A 26,062-nucleotide genomic window follows, 5' to 3' on the forward strand; every position below is an offset into this window, starting at 1 on the left:
GAGACTGGGAGATTAACCTGGAGTTCACCTCTGGGGAACACAACACACCTCACCCTTCCAGGCACCACCTCTGACAGTGACACTATTTGAAAGAGATCTGCTATGTCCTACTCTGGTTTTACAGCTTTCAGGTGGTTTGAAGCATTTTCTTCCCTTAGCAGACTGCACATGTCTGTCCCACCACATTTTCATTTCTTTTGGTGTATTCCATGGAGGAGCTAGAGACATTTAAAACACCTGCAAGTGCTGTTTCTTGAACCAAATGTCAAGTTTGGAAACAAGGAAAACCAGCCTCCTACAACAAGCCAGTCACTTGCAATTCCTCTATAAAGCTGCTGTTTTCTACCAGCACAGAGACTGGAATCCAACCTATGTCTTCATGGCAGGCTATACCATTTTTGCCTGTAATACCAAAATCATCAGGACTGGAATTGTGTGCAGTGCATCATAAAGCGGCTCAGCAATTACTCTGCTTCCTTCAGAGGACAATCATCTTCAGGCATGCTAGAATCAATGGGAAAATTGCATCTCCAAGGCAAGATTCACAACTGGCTCATATGTCACAGGATGTGTTGCTCCTTTGGAAGCCATGAAGCAAAAAAATGCCTCCTATAATAAAGCTGTCTCAAAGAGTGACTGTTGTCAGAGCAGAAGAAATGCTCTGCTTTATACTGTTTACTACTCTTCCTCCTTTTTCCCCCCCCCTCTAAATTCCAGATTCCCAAAGCTTTCTTTAGAGGTTACTTACAGCACAGAATTCTTCAAAGGATATTCTTCCATCGCCATCCTTATCTGCATTAATTATGGTTTTATCTACAATTTGCTGTAACTGCGTGTCTTTGAGATTGTTCCCAACCATCATCTTCAGCACCTGGAAGAGCTCCCCATTTGAGATGTAACCATCTTTGTCCATATCATAAATGCGAAAAGCAACTGCAGAAAGAACACAGGTATCTGTGTGAAGCTTTCAGTGACCAGTGTGATGGCAAGACAGCAGTCATCCACCTGCTCTGCATTAACACAAGTACCGACACCACCCTGAACAACCTGACAAAAACATTGCCATTTAGGTGACATTTCTAACAGCTTTTCCTTTTCACTCTGAAAACCATGAAAGAGGAGAACCAATACAATGGAAGGTGCTACTACCAAACTGAGGAGAAAAAACTCACTTTAGAAATGTCAGTCAAAATGGTTTCAGCACTTGCAGTAATAGAGCTCTATAACCACTCAACTGGAAAACCTGCACCACCACAAGTAAAGCACCCAGCTAACAGCTCACTGGCAAGCAGGAAACATTGCAACCTTCCAGGGAACAGATTAATCAACATCCCAACCTAGTTACCTTGCTGCACAGAGGTTGGCATTAAGATTAAATTTATTTTGAAATACTTCAGTCTTACTTATTGAAAGCCACACCCCAAACCTTTGGGCCATGTTGTGTTCCTGAGCTGCAGGTCTCAAACCAGAATTTAGTGCTGTTCTGCTCTAGCAGCAATTCTTCTTGCAGTCCCACAATGCAACACACACTGCTGTGCAGTTTTGTAAACCAAGTCATCTTAGATTCATTACTTCCTTTTAGCTGGGAAGCAACTGGCAACACCCCCTCACACCTTCCTCACAAAAAGAGCACTGGAAGATTCTTCCCCAAATTTGCACACAGCATGTGCAAAACCCAGACAGTCTTCCTTCATGATTCCTCACTTAGCATCCAATCCAGATTCTTTTCATTTTTCACCATTCACTAACAAAAGGATATGATAAGGAGCAACAAATTTTTGCTGAAGGAGATCAAAATACTTACACCTCAACTTCTGTTCCTTATCTCCTTTGACACTGAACTGGGAGACTCCTTCTATAAATTCTAAAGAATGTAAGAAGAAAAACACTTACCAAAAACCCATGATTTTTTTTTCAATAAACAAAGGATATGAACATTCAGAAGTCTTATAAAATGTAAACAGAATCTAAATTACCCAACACAACCTGAAACTATTGCCTACCTCGTGCACAAAAGTGTCCACATGCTTGGATACTTTAATGTTCTTTAGTGGGAAGTCCTCCAAATCCAATACTGAGCTCATGGAACAGCCATTTTTCATAGCTGTATTTAAGTCATTTTGTTGCTAGACTTTCCCAAGGCTCTGATACAAAACTCCATAGAGCTCTCTCCTAAAGCTACTTCAGAGGGTATTCTAATTGTACAGCTCTTCTCAAGAATGGTTCCTCAACTTAAAAGCAAAAATTACATTAAAAGTGAGAACTGCTCTACACCAAATTTCTTTAAAGACCAAAAAAAATCCATAATAAATAGGGCAAACAGAAAAACTGCACTGTTCAACACTGAAGTCATTATCCCAGGAGCAAACTCTGGTGCTGCCAAGTAAAACAAGCCCCTGGGATGTGATGTGTCTGGATGAGATCCCGTGACTATACTTCTTAAGGAAATTTTGGTGGTAAAAATGAGAGCAGAGCCAAACTGCAGGCTGGTACAGGAAGAACACAGAGGTATGGCAACACAGCGTCAGGTCGAGAGGGCTATTATAGTTCGATCACGGTTTGTGGAATTAAATCAACACTTCCTGTAGGATTTATCAGCAAAACACATCACTGCTCATTTTTTAGCCACTTTTAAGCAAAGTTAAAAATAATAAGTCTTTATAAAATGCCTATTTCTTCACCCTAGTGATTTTCCTTGTGAGAGAATCACAGAAGGGTTTGGGTCAGAAGGGACCTTTATAGATCATGTAATCCAACCTCCTTGCCACGGTCAGGGTCATTTTTCATCAGCCTACTCAAAGTCCCATCTTTGAACACATTCAATGATGAGGCATGAATAACTTCTCTGGACACACTGTTCCAGTGTCTCACCACTCACAATAAAACAATTTCTTCTTCATATCCAATTTAAATCTACTTTCTTTCAAAATAAACCCTTTCCTGTGAGCTTCCCTTCAGACAGAAATCAAACTTGACAAGGTGACAGCAAGAGAATTCACTGCCACTTATTACATGCAGCATCATTTTGCTATACAAAATGGATTCTGACAGTTTCCTGTTCCCACCCAAGAGGAACAGCCTCACCCACAACACACCATCATCTTTCATGACTGCCTACTCTTCACAAGGGAATTTGTGACAACCCCTAGTGCTTTGAAAACTGATACCTAGCAAGTCTCAAAATCTCAACATTGCAGTTCCACTGTAGCTCTCTGTAGTAGGTTGAAGTTTCCTCCAGCATTAACAAGAACAGACCAAATTATATGAAAACCCTCTGGTCAGAAAGACCAGGAAAGCCATTCCACTGCTCTTCCCACCCCCTGTCCCAAGAGAGAGAGAAAGCAGTGGGTTAGACTTAGCCAAGGTCAGCCAAAGCACATTATCTCTCCGGAGCAAAGCAAAACAGCTGAGATCAGAAGAGAAAAGAGGAAGAATTGTTATGGTACAGCTTCTCTTATTCTAGATATTTACCCAATGAATTTGCTTAGAGCAATCCCTTGTTCTCCTTTTTACACCCAACAGTGATTTCTTTATATTTTTCTACTTTTTCTACTCAAAATCTGTAACTAAATTTTGAAGGCACAGCCTAAAACCACCACACACCCCCAACAGAAACGTAAAGGGGGCTGCAAAGGTTAACAGCTTTTACAGAAATGACACTTAATAACTTTCTCCAATTAAACAAACAAAGACAGCAAACAAGCAAGAAAAATCCAGAAAAACTGATAACCTTTTCTAGTCATGACCAATATGTAAATGTTGGAGGAATGTGCTGAATGAGAGAACAAGTGTTACGACAAGAGGCTGAGAAAACTTGGGATTGTTCAGTCTGGAGAAAAGGAGGCTGAGGGGAGACCTCATTGCTCTCTACTACTCCCTGAAACATGGTTGAGTAAGATGGAAGTTGGCCTCTTCTCCCTAGTATCAGATGATAGGATCAGAGGAAATGGCATGGAACTGTGACAGGGGAAGTTTAAGTTGGAGATGAAGAAACATTTCTTTACTGAGAGAGGGGTCAGATATTGGAATAGACTGCCCAGGGAGGTGGAGTCACTACCCCTAGGGGTGTTCAAGAAACATGTAGACATGGCACTTCAGGACATAATTTAATAGGCATGGTGGTGTTAGGCTGATAGTTGGACTCTGTCTTCAGAGATCTTTTCCCACTAAAACAATTCTATGATTCTAGGAAATCACAAATTTCTGTTTTCCACTTTAAGAGTCTACCTAAGATCATCAAAAGAACCCTGTAAATGAATTATCAACAGAGGTACTTGTCTCACTTTCACAAATTAGAATACTGTTTTCAAAAAACTCCAGAAGGCACATCTGGAACATTTGGATAAAGACACCTTCTGCACAAGCACTCTGCTTATGCAATCTACCCCACTTTTTTCAGTCTCCTCAGCCTAGGAATGTCCTTCAGCCAGAACCACAATTAAGAGTCTGAATTAGTGTACCTCAAGAGATACCTCATGAGCAGTCCTACATTGCTATGACCTGGAAAGCTGTTACTAAACAATCTGCTTTTAAGCAGGTTTTTCTTCCAAGAGTGCATTGGCCTAATGCACCAGAGAAACTAGTTTTACTGGTACTCAGTTTCATTAGGAATTAGAGCCTTTTGTCAATTAACAAGTTTTCTTCACCCTTCCTTTCTCAGCTAAAACAAAACTGGAATTCTGAGGGTCCAAGGATTCCAATAAAATGCCACCACTTGTCCCAAAGCATTGTCTTACCTTTGAAGTCCACTTCCCCATTTCCATCTGTGTCAAATATATCTATTACTCGCTGTACTAATGGGTTCTGTTGCAATTCAGGTAAAGACATGAACTCTTCCACACTCAACGAACCAGAGTTGTCCAAATCAAGCTTCTTAAATCTTTTTCCTAGTCGTTTTATCTCATCAGCATCAACTGAAAGGAAAAACAAACAAACAAAACCAAACATAAACCACATCTCTCCTCAGAAAAGCTGCAGTAAACCTTTTGTCAGTTAAAGACAGCGCACATTCCATTGCTTTCCTACCAAAATTCCTCCTGCTTTATTACAATTATTAAATACTCTCTTGGAAGATTATAAAGACAGTATCAAATTCTGAGGACAAGCACAAGCTTTTAGATAAACCTTACCTTTTTTCTTCCCTGCACCAGCCATAATACAGATAGCGTTGTGACTCACTGAATGCCACATGCTGACACCACATCCTTCAGGATCAAGGTGCTTAGCCAGCTCTTAGTCACACGGCTCATACAAATACCAGGTATGAAGAAATTAAAGAGACTGAGTTGTCTTTGAAGGAATTACCATGATGTTTACACTAGACTAACACAGTAAATTAGAAAAGCAATTATATTAGGAACAAGCAAAACTAGTGCTTGTTCAGCACACCAAACATAGGAGATTTCCTGGGACACAAGCAAAGTCAGGCAGGTTAGCACAGGTGACCGATTCTCACTCACCTACAAAACAACACACAGACAGACCTAGTATCTTTATTGTCCCATTCCACATCAAACAAGAAATAGATGTACCTCTAGCCATTGACCCTCATACATCTATTTTTTTTGGTCCCAGAAATTAAAAGAGATTCAGGTTCTGCAGCAGGTTCTTCATCTATCCTCTTCAAACTTGAATCTAATCTCAGTTAAAGCACATACCTAGTACCCTACTTTACACCTCTGAACATGCCATGAGCAGACTAAATCTGTGAATCCCTAAATATCACTGAAGTATCTTGTATTCTGTTACTGTGGAAAAGCTAGAAATTTTTTCCCTGCAACAACCTGAAAATTCCCTGACAGCAGCTTGATTTATGGTAACTGAAGTTAGTTCACAAACTGCTCACCCTGTTTGAGTATGAAGGAGGAACTGAGGCTCTTGGGAAGCCCTAGAAAGCACTCAGCAAACCACAGCAAATGTACTTTACAGAACCAGAAGCTTTTAAACTCCTTGTACCTATTTCTTTCCTAACATGAACAATTTCCTCAGCCTCTCCTAGCTTCAGAGTGCTTTTGCTCACTTAGTAAGACATAGTTTCTTAACTTCCACAAGGCACATACATACAACCTGCTCCACTTTACATCACATTAATACCTTCTTAGGCTTTTCTAGAAGTGCAGCATAAAAACCAAACAGCACTTAGTCCTTCTGGTACACAAAGTCAGCTAACAGACAGAGCTTTGTCTTGGGAAATTACAGCTGATTCCAAGATCTGACTTCCTACCAAAGCAGTAGCAAACTTCCACCAAAACTTCTTGATATCCTTGTCTAAAATCCAGACACACAACCCCCCACACTATTTCAGAATAAAAGGGATAGAGAGCATGGCAGATGCATAAGATGATTTCCTGCCAAGACTTATTTTGCCTGAATTGTGAATTCTGACATTCTGCAGTCAGTCTTGGGAACTGCTTGCAACTACAGAGGCAGAGGGCAAAAGAGTCTATATACCCAGAAAGATCTACCCTTTGCTGTGCAAGCAAGGGACAGAACTGTGTCTGCAATTAGGGTTATAAAAATCAAGATTAAACAGCACTTGCAGAGGCTTGAAGTAGTTTCCTCAGTTTCCACTATGCAATTTAGCATTTCAGTTAATCAGGCTCTCAACTGCACCAAAGCCACGTTCCTTTTCCAGCCAGTTTACACAGAAGCCTAGAACAGCATGACATTGTGCCACCGTGTCAAGAGCACATTACTTTTGGCATAGCTACACAGAAACCCCTCTGGCTGACACCAAAGGAGCCCTATCACCATATGCTAAGCTATATGTAGAATATCATCATGAGACTAAAAGAAGGCAATCTTCAAAGAGAATGGCAAAGCAAAGCTTCACTGGCAATTAGCCCAAATAGTTGCTTGTGCATTCCACCAGCACAGAACACTTCTTCACAGCAATGTACTGAAGCTCTTAGCCAGCTCTTGGGTCTGTCCCCAGAAACTCCTTGCTTTCCATTTTCTTCCAAATCTTAAAGCTGTAAATAGAGAGTCAGTCTTTGAAATGGTATCTAACCTCAACCCCTCCCACTACACTTTAATGCTAAGCCAGCACACAGCAAGCTGTTAACACAGGAACATGGTAGTTAGCAAGCCAGTCCAATGCTGGAAAAGAAAGAAAACTACAGAAGAGCAGATTGAGATTGTATGTTAGGAACAAGTGCTTTATCATGAAGGTAGTGGAACACTGGAACAGGTTGCCTAAGAAGGTGGTTGGGGCCCCATCCCTGGAGATATTCAAAGTGAGGCTCAACAGGCCTCTGGGCAGCCTGATCTAGTTGAGGATGCTCCTGCTCTCTGCAGAGGGGGTTGGACTAGATGTCCTTTGGAGGTCCTAAGAAAAATTTCTGCCAGGAAGGGGGTTTGGGTCAAGCTAATCTATGTCTAGCAAGAGCTACTAACATGAAATCAAAAAGAGCATTTTGTTGGGCCATTCAGAAATGGCTCTGTAGCAGATGAAGCTGACAACTGATGCTAGACTGAACGCCTTTGCATTTGCAGTTAGGCAGATACTTAAATTCGCAAGCCAGCCATGCTTAAGAGAAGACAAAGCACCACTGTTTTTTCTTTCTTTTAAAAACTGTAGTCAAGGAAGTCAAGACCATTAATGATAAAGACAAGAATCACATTATGGGAAGAGGAAGAGGTTGGAGAGGCATGCAAGAACACTTCTCAACGCTGTGTTTTGCTGAACCACAGCAAAGCAACAATTGCCTGAAGTATGAAATTAAAGAGTCTTCGTTCTTAAACGATATTAACTACTCCCTACATACATAACCCTCCAATTTCATAGGTCTGTTCCAGTACACCTACAATACAGAGTCCAGGTGCAGATGCTGAGCAGTAGTTTCTACTATAAATGGGTATTACAAATTTCTCGTTCCTAACACTGAAATGTTCAAGCCAAGGGTTTGCCTGCATTAGAGAGTTTAGAAAGGTTCTCCTCTTGCAGGGGGAAGGAAAAAAGGCCAACACAACACACCAAAACAAAACAAAACCCACCACCCAAAAAAACCCAACCAGATCAAATAAAAAACACACCACCCCAAACAAGTCAAAGAGTACTGAAGAAATCAGTATTTCTGCCCAAAGCTGACCAAATATCAATCTTGTCCAGTGTTTTGCTTCTGGCAATGGATACACCACGGACAAGAGCATTTGGAGGAGAAAATAACAAAACCCCAAAAGTAATTGCAGGAAGAGAAAGATTTCCTTCAACAGATCATGAGAAGAAAAGCCTCTGTTTGTAAGAAAAATATACAGATCAAAACAGCATCTGCAGATCAGTGTTTTGTAACTGACCATTTTACATTGGAACAATCTATTTCTTTCCTTAAATGCACTGCAAGCACCTCACCTGCCTGCAAACCCTCCCCCCAAGGAAAAAAAAATAATCTAAACTGGATGTGCCCCTTTTACAAGGCTGCTTTTTCTTCAGTATTTTAGCAACAGACTGACTTTCACAAAATTTCACATAACTACCTCTGCAGAACAGAGTACTGAAGTAATTTATCAGAGCCTTTCCTTCATCTCTGAAGGCTCCTTACAGGCAACCCAGTGCCCTAAAGCTATACTGGTAAAGCAAAGCACAAGATAGTTCAAATGGAGTGAAGGTTTCTGAGCTGGAAGGACTGATGGTGGCAGTAGTAGACAGAATTTTCCAAGATTCAAGCTCAGGAGCCTGGGATAAAGAAGAACACACTGGGAAATGCAAAGGAGGTCCAAGTCCACAAGAGTGTAAACAGGGTGATAACATAACTGAGCAAAACAAGGAGGCTCAAGCTTTATTTACATCCTTTGAGGCAGAGTTTGCCTGTGACTCATCTGAGTGGCCAGAGCTTCCCTGAGCTGCAGCCACAGCGAGCATTTCTCTAACCTCAAACTCAAGTTGGCCCTTTTTGTGCTTTGCTCACCAAGCTGACAGGAGGCTCTACTGCTTCCCATGCTTTTCAGCACAATCAGAAACGACCCCATCAACTTGGCACTAAGGCTTGAGCTTACAAACTTACTAGTTGGCTAGAAGTAAGACCTAGAAGATGTTTGGCTTTAAAAGGCTCTGCTGGCAGCCCTGCAGGAACATCAAATTACCCACTGGTTTAAACACATAGTTATTGCTGTTTATTTCACAATCCACTTGGAATTTCATTTGCATGCTAACTAACTAACACAAGGTAGGGTTTTTCTAAAGCAGCTCCAGTATTAGGATTTTTGCTTAAAGAGCTATCAGTAATTTCAAATTATTCCTTTTTTCTTCCAGGTATTCAAATTCCAGAGCCAACAGTACCTGCTATCTTTCTTGGATTCATTTGCGTACATCTAAACATATGATCAATCAGCTTAAAAGACAAGAAGGCCATGCTTGCAAGGAACCACATGTAAATGCTCCATGCAGCTCCAGTTTTTGGTAGAACACTCTTTCAGCTGCATACTCTCTAATATGCTACCAGTGAATACCCCATTCCTTTCCCCAACACAAGAGCAGAGAATCATCCATCAGGTTTTAAAACACTTGTTTGTTTCAGGATTTTACTCACATCAGTGCTGTTCAGGATTGTAAAAAGCATTCAAATGGCAACTCAGAAAGCTTCATTAAAAGACAATTTCTGGAGTACAATGTACTCTATATTGAGAAAAGTCATTTCACAAAAATGGCTTTAATGATACAGGGGGTTTTTAAGACTAGTTTACAGTGAAGAATGCCTTCAAAACGCAGATTTCTGAATTCAGGGATATTTTAACAGGACAACCACTTCTGTACTGAGAAGCAGTCTACATCCATTGCTGCACAATACTTAAGCAGGCACCCACGAAGTGTACCAAGCCTAGAAAAGCTGTGTACAGAAAATCTGTGCATCTCTCATCAAAGAGGTGCTGGGCACTTCTGAAAACCCACAAATTCACAGAGCCCATTGGAAGGCACCTCCCCACTGATCAGTTAAATGTTTCGACCCAGACTTAAAAGGTTGGCTTTTCAGATACTCCTAAAACACTGGCTCAAAGTTGTAACTATCAAAAACCAGACCAGAGTGTGGTCACAGAGAGCCTAATTTCCACATACTTTTCAAACATGAGACCACTAGAAACAAAAACATGGCTAATGCTTTAGAAAAGAAAAGATGTCTGTAAATGAAACATGTTGTGAAATCTATTTTAAGTGACTCCAAGTCAAAAAAGAAACAAAAACTTTCCCCAGAAAAACAGATTGCAGACACCTCAAAATAAAACAGACCTTCAGCAAAAGCTCTCACCTCACTCCACAGTCTTGTCTGATTCACCAATATAATGTTTCAGAGTAGCAACCAAGACAGCCATTTCAGTCTTGGAGATCACATTTCAAAAAGATGACGCCCTTGAGAACACTTTCAACCACTTGCCTTGTATATGCTTACAGGCAGCTGGCCTAGTCCTTTTCATGACTTCAGATGTGTCAATTACAATTTCCTAAGTTAGAAAAGAGATGCTAGTCCCCTTATCCTAAAAACCCCACCACAGTACAAAATATTGTTTATAAAATACCATAAATTATTTTCTACTATAAAATGTTGTTTATTATAAAATATTGTTTACTATAAACTCGTTTTCTTCCCAGCCTTTTACTGTAAAATTTTCTTGCTGATAATTTGACGTGGTGTGGCTGACACCAAGTTTTCAGCGTGTAAAACAGCACCAAATTTTCAGCAATTTCCTCAAAGAGCAGCTGGGAAACAAAGTAACACTTAAAGGAATCCACAACACTCAGCCACCCACTGAAAAGAACTAAATGTTCTAAAATGAAGGGTAAAAAGAATATTCCTGACTACTTAACAGCATGAATCCTCGATTTGCTTCCTCTAACTGTCAACTTTAAAATAAAGTTATTCTTAGGAGACAATAAAATAGCAGCTGCAGTGCCAGGCAGATGTTACCACCCAGCAGCACCATGCAGACAGCATAAATGCACTAATGCTAACAAGAGTCCCCTAGAAGTCTAACCATTCAAAATCCTGATGAGATGATCTTCAAAACCACTGTCTGGTCTTGACCTGAAAAGCTTTTGTCCTGTCAGTGATAACCACTTCAAGCAGTGTGAACATTTAATATGTGAAGAAGGTGGTGAGTATCTACTTGGGGGGCTTAATTCACAGACATGCACAGTACACACCTGCATCCCAGCCAGCCTGCTCTTTTAGGATACTCAGGCACACTGAATCTTTAAGCACACTGCCATCATTGCAGCGATCAGGCACAACCCCGAAAGGGATAACTACATCTTCCCCCCAGCATATGAAGTTATGCTGCCCTGATAAACAGCTTCTCTACTGAGAAGGTCCATCAAAGCAGAAAAAGCTTTGATCATGTAAAACCTCAGATGTACACAATGATATCCTCAACATACAGTTTAACCACAGAATAGAGTGGAAATGTTCTCTTTCTCTGCAGTAAAAGGGGGCAAACAAGCTCAGCAATCAACCATTAGGTTGGCAGTTGCTCGTCCTTGGATTAGAAGTTCAGGATGACAACAAACTGCTTACAGAATCACAGGGACCTCAAGGATCATCTAGTTCCAAACCTCCCTGACATGGAGGAACCACTCACACTAGATCAGGTTGCCCAGAGCCACATCCAGCCTGGCCTTAAAAATATCCAGGGATGAGGCTTCCACCACCTTCCTGGGCAACCTGTTCCAGCGTCTCACCACCCTCACGGTGAAGAATTTCTTCCTAACATTTTATCTAAATCTCCCCTCCTGAATCTTGGAGCCATTCCCCCTGGTCCTGTCACTCCCTGACACCCTAAAAAGTCCCTCACCAGCTTTCTTGTATGCCCCCTTCAGATATTGGAAGGCCACAATAAGGTCTCCTCAGAGCCTTTTCTTCTCGAAACCGAATCACCCCAACTCTCTCAGCCTGTCCTCATAGGGGAGGTGCTCCAGCCCTCTGATCATCCTTGTGGCCCTTCTCTGGACACCTACCAGCACATCCAGACCTTTCTTGTAATAGCAGCTCCAGAACTGGATGCAGTGCTCCAGGTGGGGTCTCACCAGAACTGTCCACACTTCTTTTGATGCAGCCTAGGATCTGGTTGGCTTCCTGGAGTTCAAGTGCACACTGGTGGCTCATGTTGAGCTTCTCATCCCCCAGCAACCCCACATCCTTTTCTTCAGGGCTGCTCTCAAGCCAGTCACTGCCCAGCCTGTATCGGTGCCTGGGATTGCCCTGACCCAGATGCAGGGCCCTGCACTTGGTCTTGTTGAACCTTATGAGGCTGGCATGGGCCCACCTCTCCAGCCTTTCAACTCTGGCAGAGACCTATCTAATTTAAATAAAAATACTCAGAAGCCAATTTGTCTCTAAGGAAAAACTGGCCAATGGAGCAGTAACTGATATACAGGATTCCACTGAAGTCTTCAAATATGAAGCCCCCACCCTTATACAGATGTATTCAACAAAACACACACAGAGCTGTGTAAAATGCTTGAGACTCTTATCCAAATTGATGACTCAAATTTCAATTTATGTGGACATGTGTATTAGGCATAGAGGACTTGCTATTACTAGCTAAAGCCTCATTTCTCTGGAAAATCTATTTAAAAGACACTTCCTCCACAATTACTTGGTTTACATTACTGTTTGACTTAGGAAAGCAGGAGTTCAGTTATGACTAGCATTGTGAAAACAATCTAGAAGATAGTTCCTGTCTTAAAGAATTTATTATCCTGCTTAAAAGCAAGCTCTGTTCACTGAAGATGAGAAATCTTATCAAGCAGTCTATACATACACACACAAGTTTACACAGGATTTAGTAGAGAAGAAAAAGCTGTCCAAAACAAGTTGTGCTTAGCCTAACACCACAGGGACACTTCACAAGACAACCCTTTCTTTCGTTAACTTTAGGCATGAAACACTTTTACAGTGCAGATCAACTCCATAACGTGCAGCAATGAATTCTATGCTCACATGGCCAAAAGCAACTAACATCAAGTGGTTTCTCACCTAAATGCCTGGCTGCAAGAATACACAGAGAGAAAACTGCTCTTTTAGCCTCAACCTCTCCACCCTCTGAGTGTGCAAAGCTATCTTAGGTGACATACTTTGCACCTAACATAGCACACACTGCTCCACAAGCTGTTCCACAGCTCTGAGGAACTGGCACTGAGAATAATGGAAAAGTCCCACCAGTTGAACTACCAGTACTAAAGCTTCACTGGATTAAATCTATCCCCAGTTTGCTTCATACTCTAACAGAAAAACTAAACCCATCTTTAGAGGTGATTTTCTTTTAACCATGGCCTAGGTTTTGATTTTACAGTCTAACAGCAAAAGCTGTATTTTTTCCCCAAAGGTGATCCTCCACCTTGGAATCTGACCATCTGAGTTCATATACAAACTGCATTAACCTTTTAAGCAGTGAATTCAGTGAACTGATACATAAAAGTTGTACAGAGCAATCTCCAAACAGGATTAACCTAACAACAGAAGGTAGCAATTGAAACACTTACAGTGCGAGCACATTTCCAAAGGGTAGCTTGCCTCGTTTCCCTGAAACACGAAAAAGAAAGAACAAAATTGCAATTATTCTCCAGTTAGCTTAGAAGAACTGTTTTCAGTTTCAGCACTGTAAAGAGCTTGGGTAACACAAGTGACAAGGTTGTTTTCAAAACATATTTTAAACCAAACGACCGCAGACAGTGTTTTATTGAGACAGGTGTGTGTTACCAAAACACAGGAAGAAACAGAAATCCATGGGGGTAGGGGGGGGTCTCCTCTCATGAGAATTCCCATGGAAACACCAGTAGTCCACACAAGGATAAGAATTCAGTTCCATATTCTAAACTCCAAAGTCAAAACTCACCACTTACACATTGTACCAACGCTACTTTCCAAGGTCAAATGGTGTTTCATTTTGAGACTTCACATAACCTGCGTTACCATTTTACACTCAGAAACAGATGTGTCCTTAGGAAGCACCATGACCAACTTGACTCCATTAGCATAAGGGGGAAAAAAAAGGACCAAAAAAAAAAAAAAAATCACAGCATGTGTTCTCCCCAGAGCCACCTGCCCACTCCCTCCCTCAAAGGACTCACCCAGGAAGAACAATGCAAAGATAGTGGTTTACACAAGAGGTTCAGATGTAACAGCTTTACACTTAATATTGTTGTAATGTCCCATGTTAATATGTTGCTGTTAAACTAAGATGTTAAATCCTTGCTGCACAACAACACAGTCAGAGTAGGAAAAATTAAAACTTTGAGGGTGCAGTCACTTGGAATTTTGACATACTGAAACCTGGAACTACTGCAACACATGAACGCCAAAAGACACTGAAATTCCAAGCTGGTCATCTTCTCCTGCAAACATCTCACTTAGAGAAGATCACAATACACACATGCTAAGTATTTTCACAGTATCACAGTATCACTTAGGTTGGAAAGGACCTCGAGGATCATCGAGTCCAACCTATCAACACAGAATCAGTAAGCAAAGGAGTGACCAGAGAGCTGAAGAGTCACAATCAAACATCATCAAACTGTTTTCAAGAGAGCGTTTTGCACAAGCAAACAAAACATTTGAGTCTAAGACACATATTCAGCAGTCATTCTCTTACTGTGTGAAGCATAGCTGAGCACTTGCACTGAAAAGACTCCTCAAAATTATACAAATTTGAACCAAAATAGAGGTTACTTGATAAGAAAGGGGAGAAAAAAAAAACCACCAAAATATAACAAGACAAACACCCAAAAAATCCCCCTCCCCCCCCCCCAAATAATAACTCCATTTAGCCTGGAAGCATGTGACTAATGTTCTAGTGAGGCCCCATCTGGAATATAGTATCCAGTTCTGGACTCTCCAGTTCAAGAGGGACAAGGATCTACTTGAGAGAGTCCAATGGAGGGGTACAAGGATGATTAAGGGACTGGAGCACCACCTATGAGGAAAGACTTGGGGCTGTTTAGTCTGGAGAGGAGAAGACCGAAAGGGTATCTAATAAATGTATATAAATATATCAGGGCTGGGTGTCAAGAAGGAAGGGACAGCCTCTGCTCATTTGTGCTCTGTGATAGGACAAGGGGCAATGAATGTAAACTGCAGCACAGGAAGTTCCACCTCAAATGAGGAAGAACTTCTATACTCTAAGGGTCACAGAGCACTAAAACAGGCTGCCCAGTGAGATTGTGGAGTTTCCTTCTCTGGACACTTTCAAGACCCGTTCAGACTCGTTCCTGTGCGACCTGCACTAGATTATATGGTCCTGCTGTGGCAAGGGGGGTAGATTCAAATATCTCCCGAAGTCCCTTCCAACCCCTAACATTCTGTGATCCTATCACTGCATTTCCTAATAAGGACAGAAAGGGGCAGAACAAGCATCTCACAAACCTAAATATGTCTGAGAGGAGATGTGTTGTTGAGGGGAGAAGGGGGTACTTTTGCCTTTTAACCTCTGGCACATACTCTCTTTTTTTATCCCCCCCCACAACCCACACACTCTTTTGCTTCTTAGAAAAGTTAATACACTTGCTTTGTAAGAGCAGCAGCAAATGACACAGCCCTAACTTCTTCCCCAATGTCTACTTATGGCAAGACAGAGTAGAAGAGAAACACAGGTAAGGATCATCAGGTCCTCAACACTTCGGAAACACGACTGAGAGATTCTGCTCAGTGGAAACTTATTCCACCGTGGTAGGGAATCCAGGAGAGCAGTGTCACATGGATAATCTTGAATAGAACCCAAACAAAATCTCAGAAAAACCAGCCAAGTCTAAAACAGGCCATAAAAGCCTAGCACATGTATATGAATATAAAAGGGTAGGGGACTTAAAATGAGGGAAAGCAGAATTTTGAAACAAGAAGAAACAGGAACCAGGGGATCCAGCTAGGCTGCTCAAGACACGAAGTCATGAAGAGGCAAGAAAAACACCAGACTGGAAGGCTGCAAATTAAAGGAGAAAGTTGAATTAAAACCAGTGCACTTATGCACACACAAACATACAATCATAACTACATTTGAAGGTTTGGGTGCTTACATCCTTGTTCAGGTGTTCAGAGTAAGTTAATTTCTAGTACAGGCTACTGAAACCAATCTGGCTAAAGCAGCATAAAATGCTTCTTTAAAGTGAGCAGCAAAAATTCTTCAGGATGGAATAACTTTTCTTTGTTCATGAACTGAGTAAGTGCAATGTCTATAAAGACCCTTATTATGCATCTGGATGCACATGCCATGCCATAATCAAGTTACTTAAGTGGCAAAATATTTGAAGAGCAAAGAAAAGTGAATAAACTTCAGCTTAGTTTTCCCTTTGAGACAGTTACTGCTAAAAAGAAGAGTTAAAAAATACTTACCTATCCAGGACAGGAACTTGGGCATCTACAAAAAAATCAGAAAAATCTAGTAAGTGACAATGGAAAAATTACATGATTAGTCACTCTTTGCTACATTGTAGTTAAAAAAGGTATATTAAAAAGGCAGTTACCTGGTAATGATGTGCTGAGTGTTCATCTTTCTAGGAGAATCCAAAAGTCTGCTAAGGTTTTTATGTATTCTAATCCTTTTCGGTATTTTTTGGGTACAAATAAATGTCTGAGCCAAGACTCCTGTTTGCACAGCTGCAGCCTGGACAAACACAAAGGTGTTCCTCTGCACCAAAGAAATGATTCTCAGAGATGAAGAGCAATGATTTGTTCCTGAGGGCAGGCATTTTTCACCACAGTCTGAGCAACAGTAGAAAAAGGTCACTCACTTGTCCCCAAATCCAACCACTATGTGTATATACAATACAAGCCCTGAAACCCAACTGCTGAGTGAATAGGTTGAATGTTTTCCTGCTGTTTAAGAACAGGTAGGTAGTAAGATGGAAGGCAAGAGCTTATGTCCACATAAATGTGTTATGAGAAAAAGCAGGGAAGGAATCACAACTTTGTGAAGTATCAAATGAGCCCTTTAAGAAAAGGAGGAAAAAAAAGTCAGGTGAACATTTTCATACATACAGTTTTAATTTGGAGAATCACCAAAGTTTAACACCAAGACTAACCAGCATTTTAAAGAATGCTGGAAAAGATTTCTTTGTGAGTGGATGCATTAACACAAAATTTGACAGTTACCACAAAAGATTATCATAATCACTAACCTTATTCCACAAAATAACACTGCATGGACACATATTTCTTTATTTTAATGACACTAATTTATAATGACAAAAGTCACTGTGAAATCTCCAAACAGCACAGCACTTCAGCTTGGATGCAGGCAAGTTGATTTGTACAAATAAATAGGTAGAGTAACAAGGTTCTGATACAACTCAACTGCCAACTGCAAAGAAATCATTATACTATTAGTATGTCCTGTCAGATATATATTTAGCATACCTGACATGAAGTGAGAGTATCCTCTCACACACACCATATCAGCACAGCTAGAGCCAGGTGACACGAGGTTTGTTGAAGAAATGCAGCTTGCACAGCATCAACACTCCACAAGAGATTGACTTGGCAGTTATGCCTAGTATAAAACATGCCTTCCTCAGCTGCATCTGGGTACTGCTGCCATCCTGCTGAGTTCAACTCTCTTCTCTTCAGTTACACAATTAGAACAAGTGGCTTGGAATACTACAGCTACAAGTTCATTCCTGGTTAAACAGCAGCAAAACCATAACTTACAGACAGAAGTAATTACAGGTCAAGGAACAGCCTAGATTCCACTAACAGAAGGCTGACCAAATTCTGAGTACTGCAGAAATATTTGCTAGAGAAGTCAAAACATATCAGTAAAGTATTGCAGAAGCTTATATGACATGTAGTTTGTTCCTTTAAGAATAAAAATGTTCCTTGCCATTTTATTCTCTACTAACTATTCTCTCCTTTTCTCCTTTCAGCACCTGTGCCTTTTTACTGATTAAGGATAACCTATTAGTGGATTTAGTCTTTACTTCTGCTGTATATTATCCATAAAAATGTTTCCCAATTTCTCCTTCTTTGGCAGTGACAATACTAATCGCTCTGCCTTCTTAAGATCAGTGTTGTACACACTCCTCCGAGGCAGGACAGTTGAGGGCAATTCTCTTGACAAGTTTCCTCTTGGTGAAGGACATGAAGAGCTGTGGATAGAAAATAGAGAAAAATTAAAAAAAGGAAATGTGCAATTAGCTAAATTAGCAACAGACTGCAGATTCTTAGCTGAAGATTTTTATACAAAACAGTTTTGTACACAGTAAGACAGACAGCAAAACAGCAGAAAGTATTTAAATGCCACAGTGTCAGCTTAGGAGTCATCTCAGATTTAGTCCTCAAAAGGTAGTGTGTGAGAGACTACAAATACAAATTAACTCCTAAAACAGTTTAAAAGTTAGATTCTTTCAAAGCTTTTGATTTGTTCCCATAGCAAATGAATTCAGTAAGTGTAAAGAGTGGTCTCCTAAGATCTGTTTAGTCTGTGTACAGGAGTAGCTGTCCAAGATGTACTGATTTCTGCAGGAACACACCAAGAAGAGTAATAAACTCATCCTCCTTGTAAGTGGCCTTAAACATGCAAACTACATGAACATTGCCCTTGGTTGCTACACCTGTGCACCAAAGCTTCCCACAGAAACTGAGCATTACTGAGGTTTCTGCATTAATGCACACTTTGTGGGATGCAGCCAACACACTATACCTTGTGCTTCCTGCATTTGCTCTTGCAGGCTTCCACACTACTAATTATCTTTGTTATCACATGACAAAAGTACAGCATGCAGGTGAAACAGTTAACCAAGCCATGTCAGCTGGGGGTCAGAACCACAGATTATTAAGATAATCAATTCTCCAGTTATGCATAAAGCTATTTTCCATCACCCTCTACTCCAACTAGAAAAGTCTGGGAGCAGCAAGAAGAAAGAAGGCAGAAGCTGGCAGTCAATGTTTAAGAAGAGCCTATTCAAAAGACCCTCCTTCCCTTTCACAAACACACAAACTGCTTCTCTCTCTTTTCTCATTCTTGTCCATAAGATCAAAATGAATGATTAATGAAATTACCTGTTGAGAGAATTCTTCCTCCTCCTCGTTCTCCTTCAAGCTCATTTTCCAAGTATTGCCACTTGCACAAAGCTTTAACAATGCAGAACTGCCAGCTTGGTGAAGAGAAGTTTGGGTTTCGTTCGCTCTTTAACAGCCATTGTTTAACAAGTTACGAGAACTTTGGCTGTCATAGGTTGGCACCATATTCTTCCTCAATAAGCACCAGGCAAGTTGTCACATGGAAGAGGATGGCATTATCTAGGTTCTAAAAATTATTGCATTAACAGAAGATGCCACATAGACACACAGTGGTTTAGATAAAAGGAATTTCAGGCAAAGCCCAGGAGGCTTTAAGCCACTGAGATTTGAATTCCTGAATTAAATGTTGGTCACACAAATACACCAGAGCTCACCCGTTGCACTTTGTACATTTCATGTTACTTAGAGGAGCAATTGAAGCCTAAAGGCTGTTCACCAGAGCACAGATGAAAGATGTGCCCAAAGTTCCGATAGATACCACAAGAAATATGACTCAAAAAAAACCCACACCCAAAACCCAAACAGGAATAAAGTCTGAGAAGCAAGAAAAACACCTTCATCTACTTCCTTTAGAAATGGTATGAATGCACTTCAGATTTGGCAAAAAAAAAGTCGATTAGGAAAAAACCAAAACAAACATACAAAAAGCCCCAACACCATTAAACCAACTACTCAACACAGAACAGTCCTGTCTTAGCCCTGAGAAGAGTCTGTGAGTCAAGAAAATACAGAAAAACATGTTACTGATTATCTTGCAGTACATTTATTTACAGGAGTATGTAATTTGTAGACAACAAAAGGAAACTTGTAAAGCAGATGTCACAGATAGGCAGACCAGGGAATTTGGCATTTGTCTTTGACTCAGCATAATTAAGTCACCTTTTAGGCTTTTCATTGCAGCCACTAAATCTACTTCAGATTAGAATATCACAAGACAGTTACCCCCAAACCAAGACTGCGCTTAAATTAAGAGCTGATAACAGTGCAGACTAACCACCACAATTCAGAAATTAACATTTAAAACAACTTGGTGGTTTTTACACTGTTCCATGCGAAGCTGCTAAGTACTCTGCACAGAATTATTCCAGCCGCAGGGAATGCAGCTCCCCCAAATACTGGTTCCTTGGCATTAGCAGCTCTCTACCACAATCTAATAAAATATCTAATCAAAGGCTAAAAATAAATCTACCACTAAGGTTCTTATGGTCATACTAATGTTGAGTCAGATGTTGTGACAGAGAAGAACTAAGTGAAGCCAAGAAATCAGAGGGCATTAATTTAGAAAGCAGGTAACTTAATAGCAGTCAACAGTTTCACTGCCAACCCCAAATTCTCAGCCTAGTTTCCAAGACCATGACCTGCAGAAGGAATTAAAATAAATGCATAAAAATGCCTGATATCCACCTCACGTTCAGTAAGATCCAAAATCAATTATCTTCTAGCAGCATGATGTACTACACTGCCCAATCTTACATTACTGTTCCAGGCCAATGACAAATCCATTCACTTCTGAACAGCAACCTAATTCCATGCCCCTCTAATACTAAGGCTAAGGTTGCACAGCCGCAGTTGAAGATGCAAGACTTCCCAGCTGAATCCAAGCAAGACAACAGTCTAATAAAGCTTCACAACCACAGCTCTGCTTACGCCCCTCTTATTTTTGTAACCAAAGTTGTGAAAGTGTCCTGCCCTGTATTTCACAGCCATGGTCTTTGTCCAGAAGTCCAGTAGAATACCCGCAAGCACTTCTGGCATCTAGACTGTCAAATCTGGGCACCCTGTTACTCTGCAGTGCAAATACTCCGTTTCCCACATGTGCAATGGTAGGAGTTAAGTTACAAACAAGCAAGAAATTCTTACAGCCTACCCAGAAAAGCAAGGGATTACAGAAAAAGAAAAAAGGCAAAAAAAAAAAGGCAGCAACAAAGTAAAGGCAAAGAAGAAAAATAAATCAAAATCACAGTAGTGGGACTCCAGCATTCAATTGGTCCCTAAGACTTGCGATCTCCTACTATTTCAGTACCACTTCCAATTAAAATTAGTAATTTTTGGTTATTAATAGAACTCAACAGCTAGAATTACCATCATAGATTGCATTTACAAAATAGCATGGGTCAAGAAAGAAAGACACAGAAGATAGTCTTTACCAAGTAAGTCTTGCAATGGTATGTTAACAAAAGAATAAACAGCATTTTAATGGAAGTGCCTTTAGTCAATCAGAAACAAGGAACATATAACAATGGATTATAGTTATTTTCTCCTGGACCACTGAACACAAGATACATCCACAGAAGCAAACTACGAAATTTATGACTGGCCTTTAAACTTGGTATTCAGTACCTCCTACAAGCTCTGAAGAGCTCCCTAGGTATACAGAAGGATAAGAAATGGATTCAACATCCACCAAGGTTTTTAGGATGCACCCTGAATAATAAAAAGAAAACCAAACAAACCACACTTGAACACGCTTGTAAGTTATTACAAGTGGTTTGGGGACACATTTGCTTCTCCAAGTACAACTGTTTGTCATTTGGAAACCCATAAGGAATGATGATAAAAAGCTGCAGGATGACTGTTTAGTCTAGTACAAGAGTTTATTTTATTAAGTAATTTCTCTAATGATTTTTAACTTCTCTTACTCAGCTACAACCCAATATTTGAAGCTTCCCATAGTGAAGACACCAAACATTTGCAACAGAGAAAATGAAACCTGCTCTCATCTATTTCTTATGCCTTAGTGCAAAAATGTACAAGTTTTTCAACTCTGAATTTAACAAGGGATTGTTAATGTGTTCTCCTCTATTTTTTATTCACATACATAAATATTATCCAAATCTTGATTCTGTAAGAGTTGAAAAAAATGGGAAGCATGGTCCAAATGCAGTAACTGAAATGTCAAATCCTTTAGGTCTAAATAACCTTTTATCATTGAATAAATAAATAAATATAGAAGAGCTAGAGAAAATGTACAAGTTCAAATTGGGATTAGAGGAAAAAAGAACACTTTACAGTTACAACAGGTTAACACATTGCTGTCCAATCGGTTAATGGTTTCATATACAGTGGTAGATACATTTTTCATTTCCTGGCAGTGGGAGCTTTTAAGAGGATACAGCTATCTAGCATATTACATCCACAACTCCTCAGCATCTCTCTTATAATTCCACCTAGCTGTTTGAGACTAACTGCATAAACCTGCCAACATACCCTTGCATTCCACCATCTTTAGTTACAGTCCCCATTCTGCAACTACAGCATAAACACGCTGATGAGTGCAATTCCCACGCCTGGAAGCTATGGTAACTTTCTGCCTAACACTTTCAGTTACACTTCTTGAAAGGTTTACTAGACTTCTAATAAACCACTGAACTTGTATCAGCATTCGGTTTCCATGTATCATCTTAAAAGTAAAACTACAAAGGTAGGAGGGACAGGTCTTAGAGCTGTTAATATCCTAACTCACTCTCTCATCTAAATGCTAATTAGTAGCAAACACCACGGAATGCTACAAGCATTTTGTAATTTCAAAAGGGCACTTCAGGAAAAAAAGCCACACAGCAGGTTTTAACTTACCTCTGGACAGAAAAGATTGCAAGTTTTAAATGTCCTATCCTCGAAGTAGCCTAAATGCCTTAATCCTGTCTCTTTAGAACAAACTGTGACCTTCAGTCCTGAAGGAACTCAAAAAAAGATTAATACCTAATTCTTCAACATGGCATTTAAATTGCAGACATCAGAGATAATGAACCAAGGCAAAGGGGATTGACGGCTTTGGGATTACAGTAGAGATCAAATCAGGTTAAAGCTGTTAACAGCGCTCTGGCATTGTTGTTCTTTGCAAGTATGCAGAATAAGTGTTATAATTCCCTTGGCCACCTTTACAAAAAGCCTTATTCCAAAAACTTTTGGTTTGGGCACATTTATTCCATTTGTTCACAACAAAAGAAGTGATGATTCTTTAGAAGACTCTTCCCTCTTGGAGGTACATCACATTCTAGCACATCCCTCCTAAGGGTGCAGGAGACAAGAAAGACTGTACAAGTCTTAGGAAAAGCCTACAGTTTACTCCTTAGTCACCATCTAATCCAGTCATGGCTCTGGTCAAGCTCTGTCAGTCATTTTAAGGGAAGCCACTTGTCCTCTGGCTGGCAGTTGGCCAGTCACTTCTGCTATGCTTTATTTAAATCCTTCACTGTCCACGGGTCTCCTCCAAAACGAGATGGCTTAAGGCCATCACAGTGAAGCAGCTATTCCAAGATACCACAGGGAAGCCCTCAACCAATGAAGCAAGAAGTGAACCTGAAATTAGAGAGAGCTGCTGTTGCCAAAGCAGGACAGGAAAACTAAAGGACTCGAGAGTGCTATTATAAGAGGATTCAGCTTTAATCTTTAATACATCATTTGGCTTTATGAATATTAAAGGAAACAGAAAATAAAAAGTGCATCTATTTAGCAGAATAAAGCCATTCATTTTAAGTCCTAACATTGTGAATTTGCAGTGTTTAGGACTGCGAAGCAATCCATAAAGTCTGACCAGATACAGCAGGGATTATACAACTCATTCATATACATGAATGCCCTAGGGTTCCCTATCTGAACTCAAGGCACAACTGAAGAGCTTTCCACAAAATCTAAATGTCCAATCACAAGTGGTGTCCCTCAGGGCTCAGTACTGGGGCCAGTGCTCTTTAATATCTTCATCAATGACCTTGACAAGGAGATTGAGAGCACACTCAGTAAGTTTGCAAATGACACCAAGTTCGGTGAGTGTGTTCATCCACAGGAGGGTAAAAAGGCTCTTCAGAGATACCTGGGAAGGCTGAACTGATGGGATGAGGCCAATCAAATTAGATTCAACATGACCAAGTGCTTTGTCCTGCACTTGGATCAGAACAACCCCATGAATACTCCAGGCTTGCAACAGAGCAGCTGAAAAGCTGCTCACCAGAAAGGGAACTGGAGATGCTATTGACTGGCAGCCAGCTGACCACGAGCCAGCAGTGTGTTCAGGTGGCCAAAAAGACCAACAGCACCCTGGCTTGGATCAGGAATAGTATGGCCAGCAGGACGAGAGAAATGACTGTCCCCCTGTACTCAGCACTGAGGAGGCTGCATCTTGAGCAACGGGTTCAGTTTAGCGCACCATGTTGTAAGAGAGGTGCCAGAGAACATCCAAAGAAGGGCAAGAGAGCTGGGAAAGGCTCTGGAGACCAGGTCTTGTCAAGAGCAGATGTCAAGACCTGGGGTTGTTTAGTCTGGAGAAAAGGAGGCTGAGGGGAGACCTTATTGCTCCCTGCAACTACATAAAAGGAAGTTGTAGAGACAGAGGTGTTGGTCTCTTCTCGCAAATCACAACTGACAGGACAAGAGGAAATGGCATTAAGTTATACAAGGGAAGGTTAAGATTAAACATTAGGGAAAATTTCTGTACCAAAAGGGTTCTAAAAGACTGGAAGAGGCTGCCCAGAGAAGTGGTTCAATTCCCACACATGGATGTATTTAAAAGCTGACAAGATGTGGCACTCAAAGATATGGTGTAACAGTAGCCCTGGTAGCGTTAAGTAACAGTTGCAACTGATGATCTTGGAGGTCTTTTCCAGTCGTAGCAATTCTGTGATACCATGATTTTGTAGGTATGCTGAAACACTTGGTTTAATCACATATGTATATATACAGACATACAACACTACTAGTCTGCAGAAAAACACCAAAGTGTCTCCAAGGGAAAAAAAAACCAAAACCATACAACTGTCAACCAAGACAGAAAGAGACAAAAGGACCCTGCAGAAACAGCAAAGAGAACAGTTTGCAAAACTGCTTAAAGAAGAAAGAGTTATTAAAGATGAAAGTTTTCCCATAAAGTCCTTTTCCTGAACCTGGAGGAGGAAAGGAGTCATTGACACAGAGCACACACTGACAATATACCATCCATTAGACACATGTCTATCCCAACAAATCATCATGCAGACACAGTAGAAACCTACAGGCTATCCAGATTGCTTTAAACTTAACATGTGAATATCAAAGGTTTCTGTTCTATTTTATGGCCCCCGACGCAGTTTGCCACGTCAGGTAGATAGACAATTACCCAACACTAGAGACAAATGTAGTGCAGATTTTAAAACAAGGTGAGGCAGAGAAAATTGCATCACATTTAGAAAATGAACAAACAGATCTGGTTATTTGCAGAAGAGAAGGCTCATATATGAATAACCATAAGCTCTCACTGCAAACACTTGCATAAGCACTGCAATCTGTAGATTAAACTTGAGAGCAAAGCACTCACAAGGACAAAAGTTAACTTCGAGCTAAGGTCCATTTCCCTGTGTGGCATTCAACAATTTCATTTTTGGCAGTTCCAAGCTGCTACTCTTCAGAGGAGACAATCCAGTCTACTTATGCAATCACTACAGAGCTGGCATTTCTAAAGCTTGCATCAGTCTCGAAAATTCTCAGAAGCCTGTAATTTTAAAGTGCATGAATGAATAATGAACTCTCCAAAGCCAAGGAAAAGAGCTTCCTTTACTAGGAGAACAAGAGTGCTGCCACCACTAAGTCAAATTAAGTTCTGATGCAATAAGAGTTCACCTTAGAAAGCCTTTGGATAAGTAGGTTGGTGTCTCTCATTGCTTCTGAAGAGTCACACAAAAAATCTGCAAGACACTAATTTGTTTGTTCCAATTACGTTAACCTGTGGGTCTCACCTACAAAACCTCTTACTACACAAGTCACTTCATTGGAGTTTATTCAATTCCCTTAGCTAAAGAGACCACAGCATCTTTCTTTCTCAACTTTAAAGATAAGTGCAACGAAGTTGCCCAATCAATGCACCCCATGACCATGCTATTACATTGACAAAGATGATGCTAGCAAAAGTGAAAACAAAACCATGCTGTCCAACCAGAGAAATCTGTAATCCAACTACAAAACAAGGTATAGAAAAGACTGAAAGGCAACAGACATATCAATCATGAAAACAAACAAAAAACACCAAAACAAAACAAACAAACCCACAAACAAAAACACCACAGAAATATTTACGCCTAACAAAAGTGGAGTTGAAG

The 26,062-nt window shown here is 40.5% G+C and overlaps 1 protein-coding gene across 1 annotated transcript in view; it reads right to left on the bottom strand.

Moving 5' to 3' along the window:
* The window catches only part of PPP3R1 (protein phosphatase 3 regulatory subunit B, alpha), a 42,994-nt gene that overhangs the window by 3,783 nt on the left and 13,149 nt on the right, over window positions 1–26,062 (bottom strand). Inside the window, exons 2-5 of the mRNA XM_068153082.1 lie at window positions 13,472–13,511; window positions 4,737–4,913; window positions 1,805–1,864; window positions 749–933 (exon numbers count right to left, since the gene is read on the bottom strand). Coding sequence (XP_068009183.1) covers window positions 749–933; window positions 1,805–1,864; window positions 4,737–4,913; window positions 13,472–13,511 — 462 coding nt within the window. The remainder of the gene's footprint in view (window positions 1–748; window positions 934–1,804; window positions 1,865–4,736; window positions 4,914–13,471; window positions 13,512–26,062) is intronic.

This window comes from Melanerpes formicivorus, unplaced genomic scaffold (assembly GCF_026170545.1).
Source record: "Melanerpes formicivorus ecotype bairdi unplaced genomic scaffold, bMelFor1.0.p_v2 SCAF_25, whole genome shotgun sequence".
Lineage (NCBI taxonomy): Eukaryota > Metazoa > Chordata > Aves > Piciformes > Picidae > Melanerpes > Melanerpes formicivorus.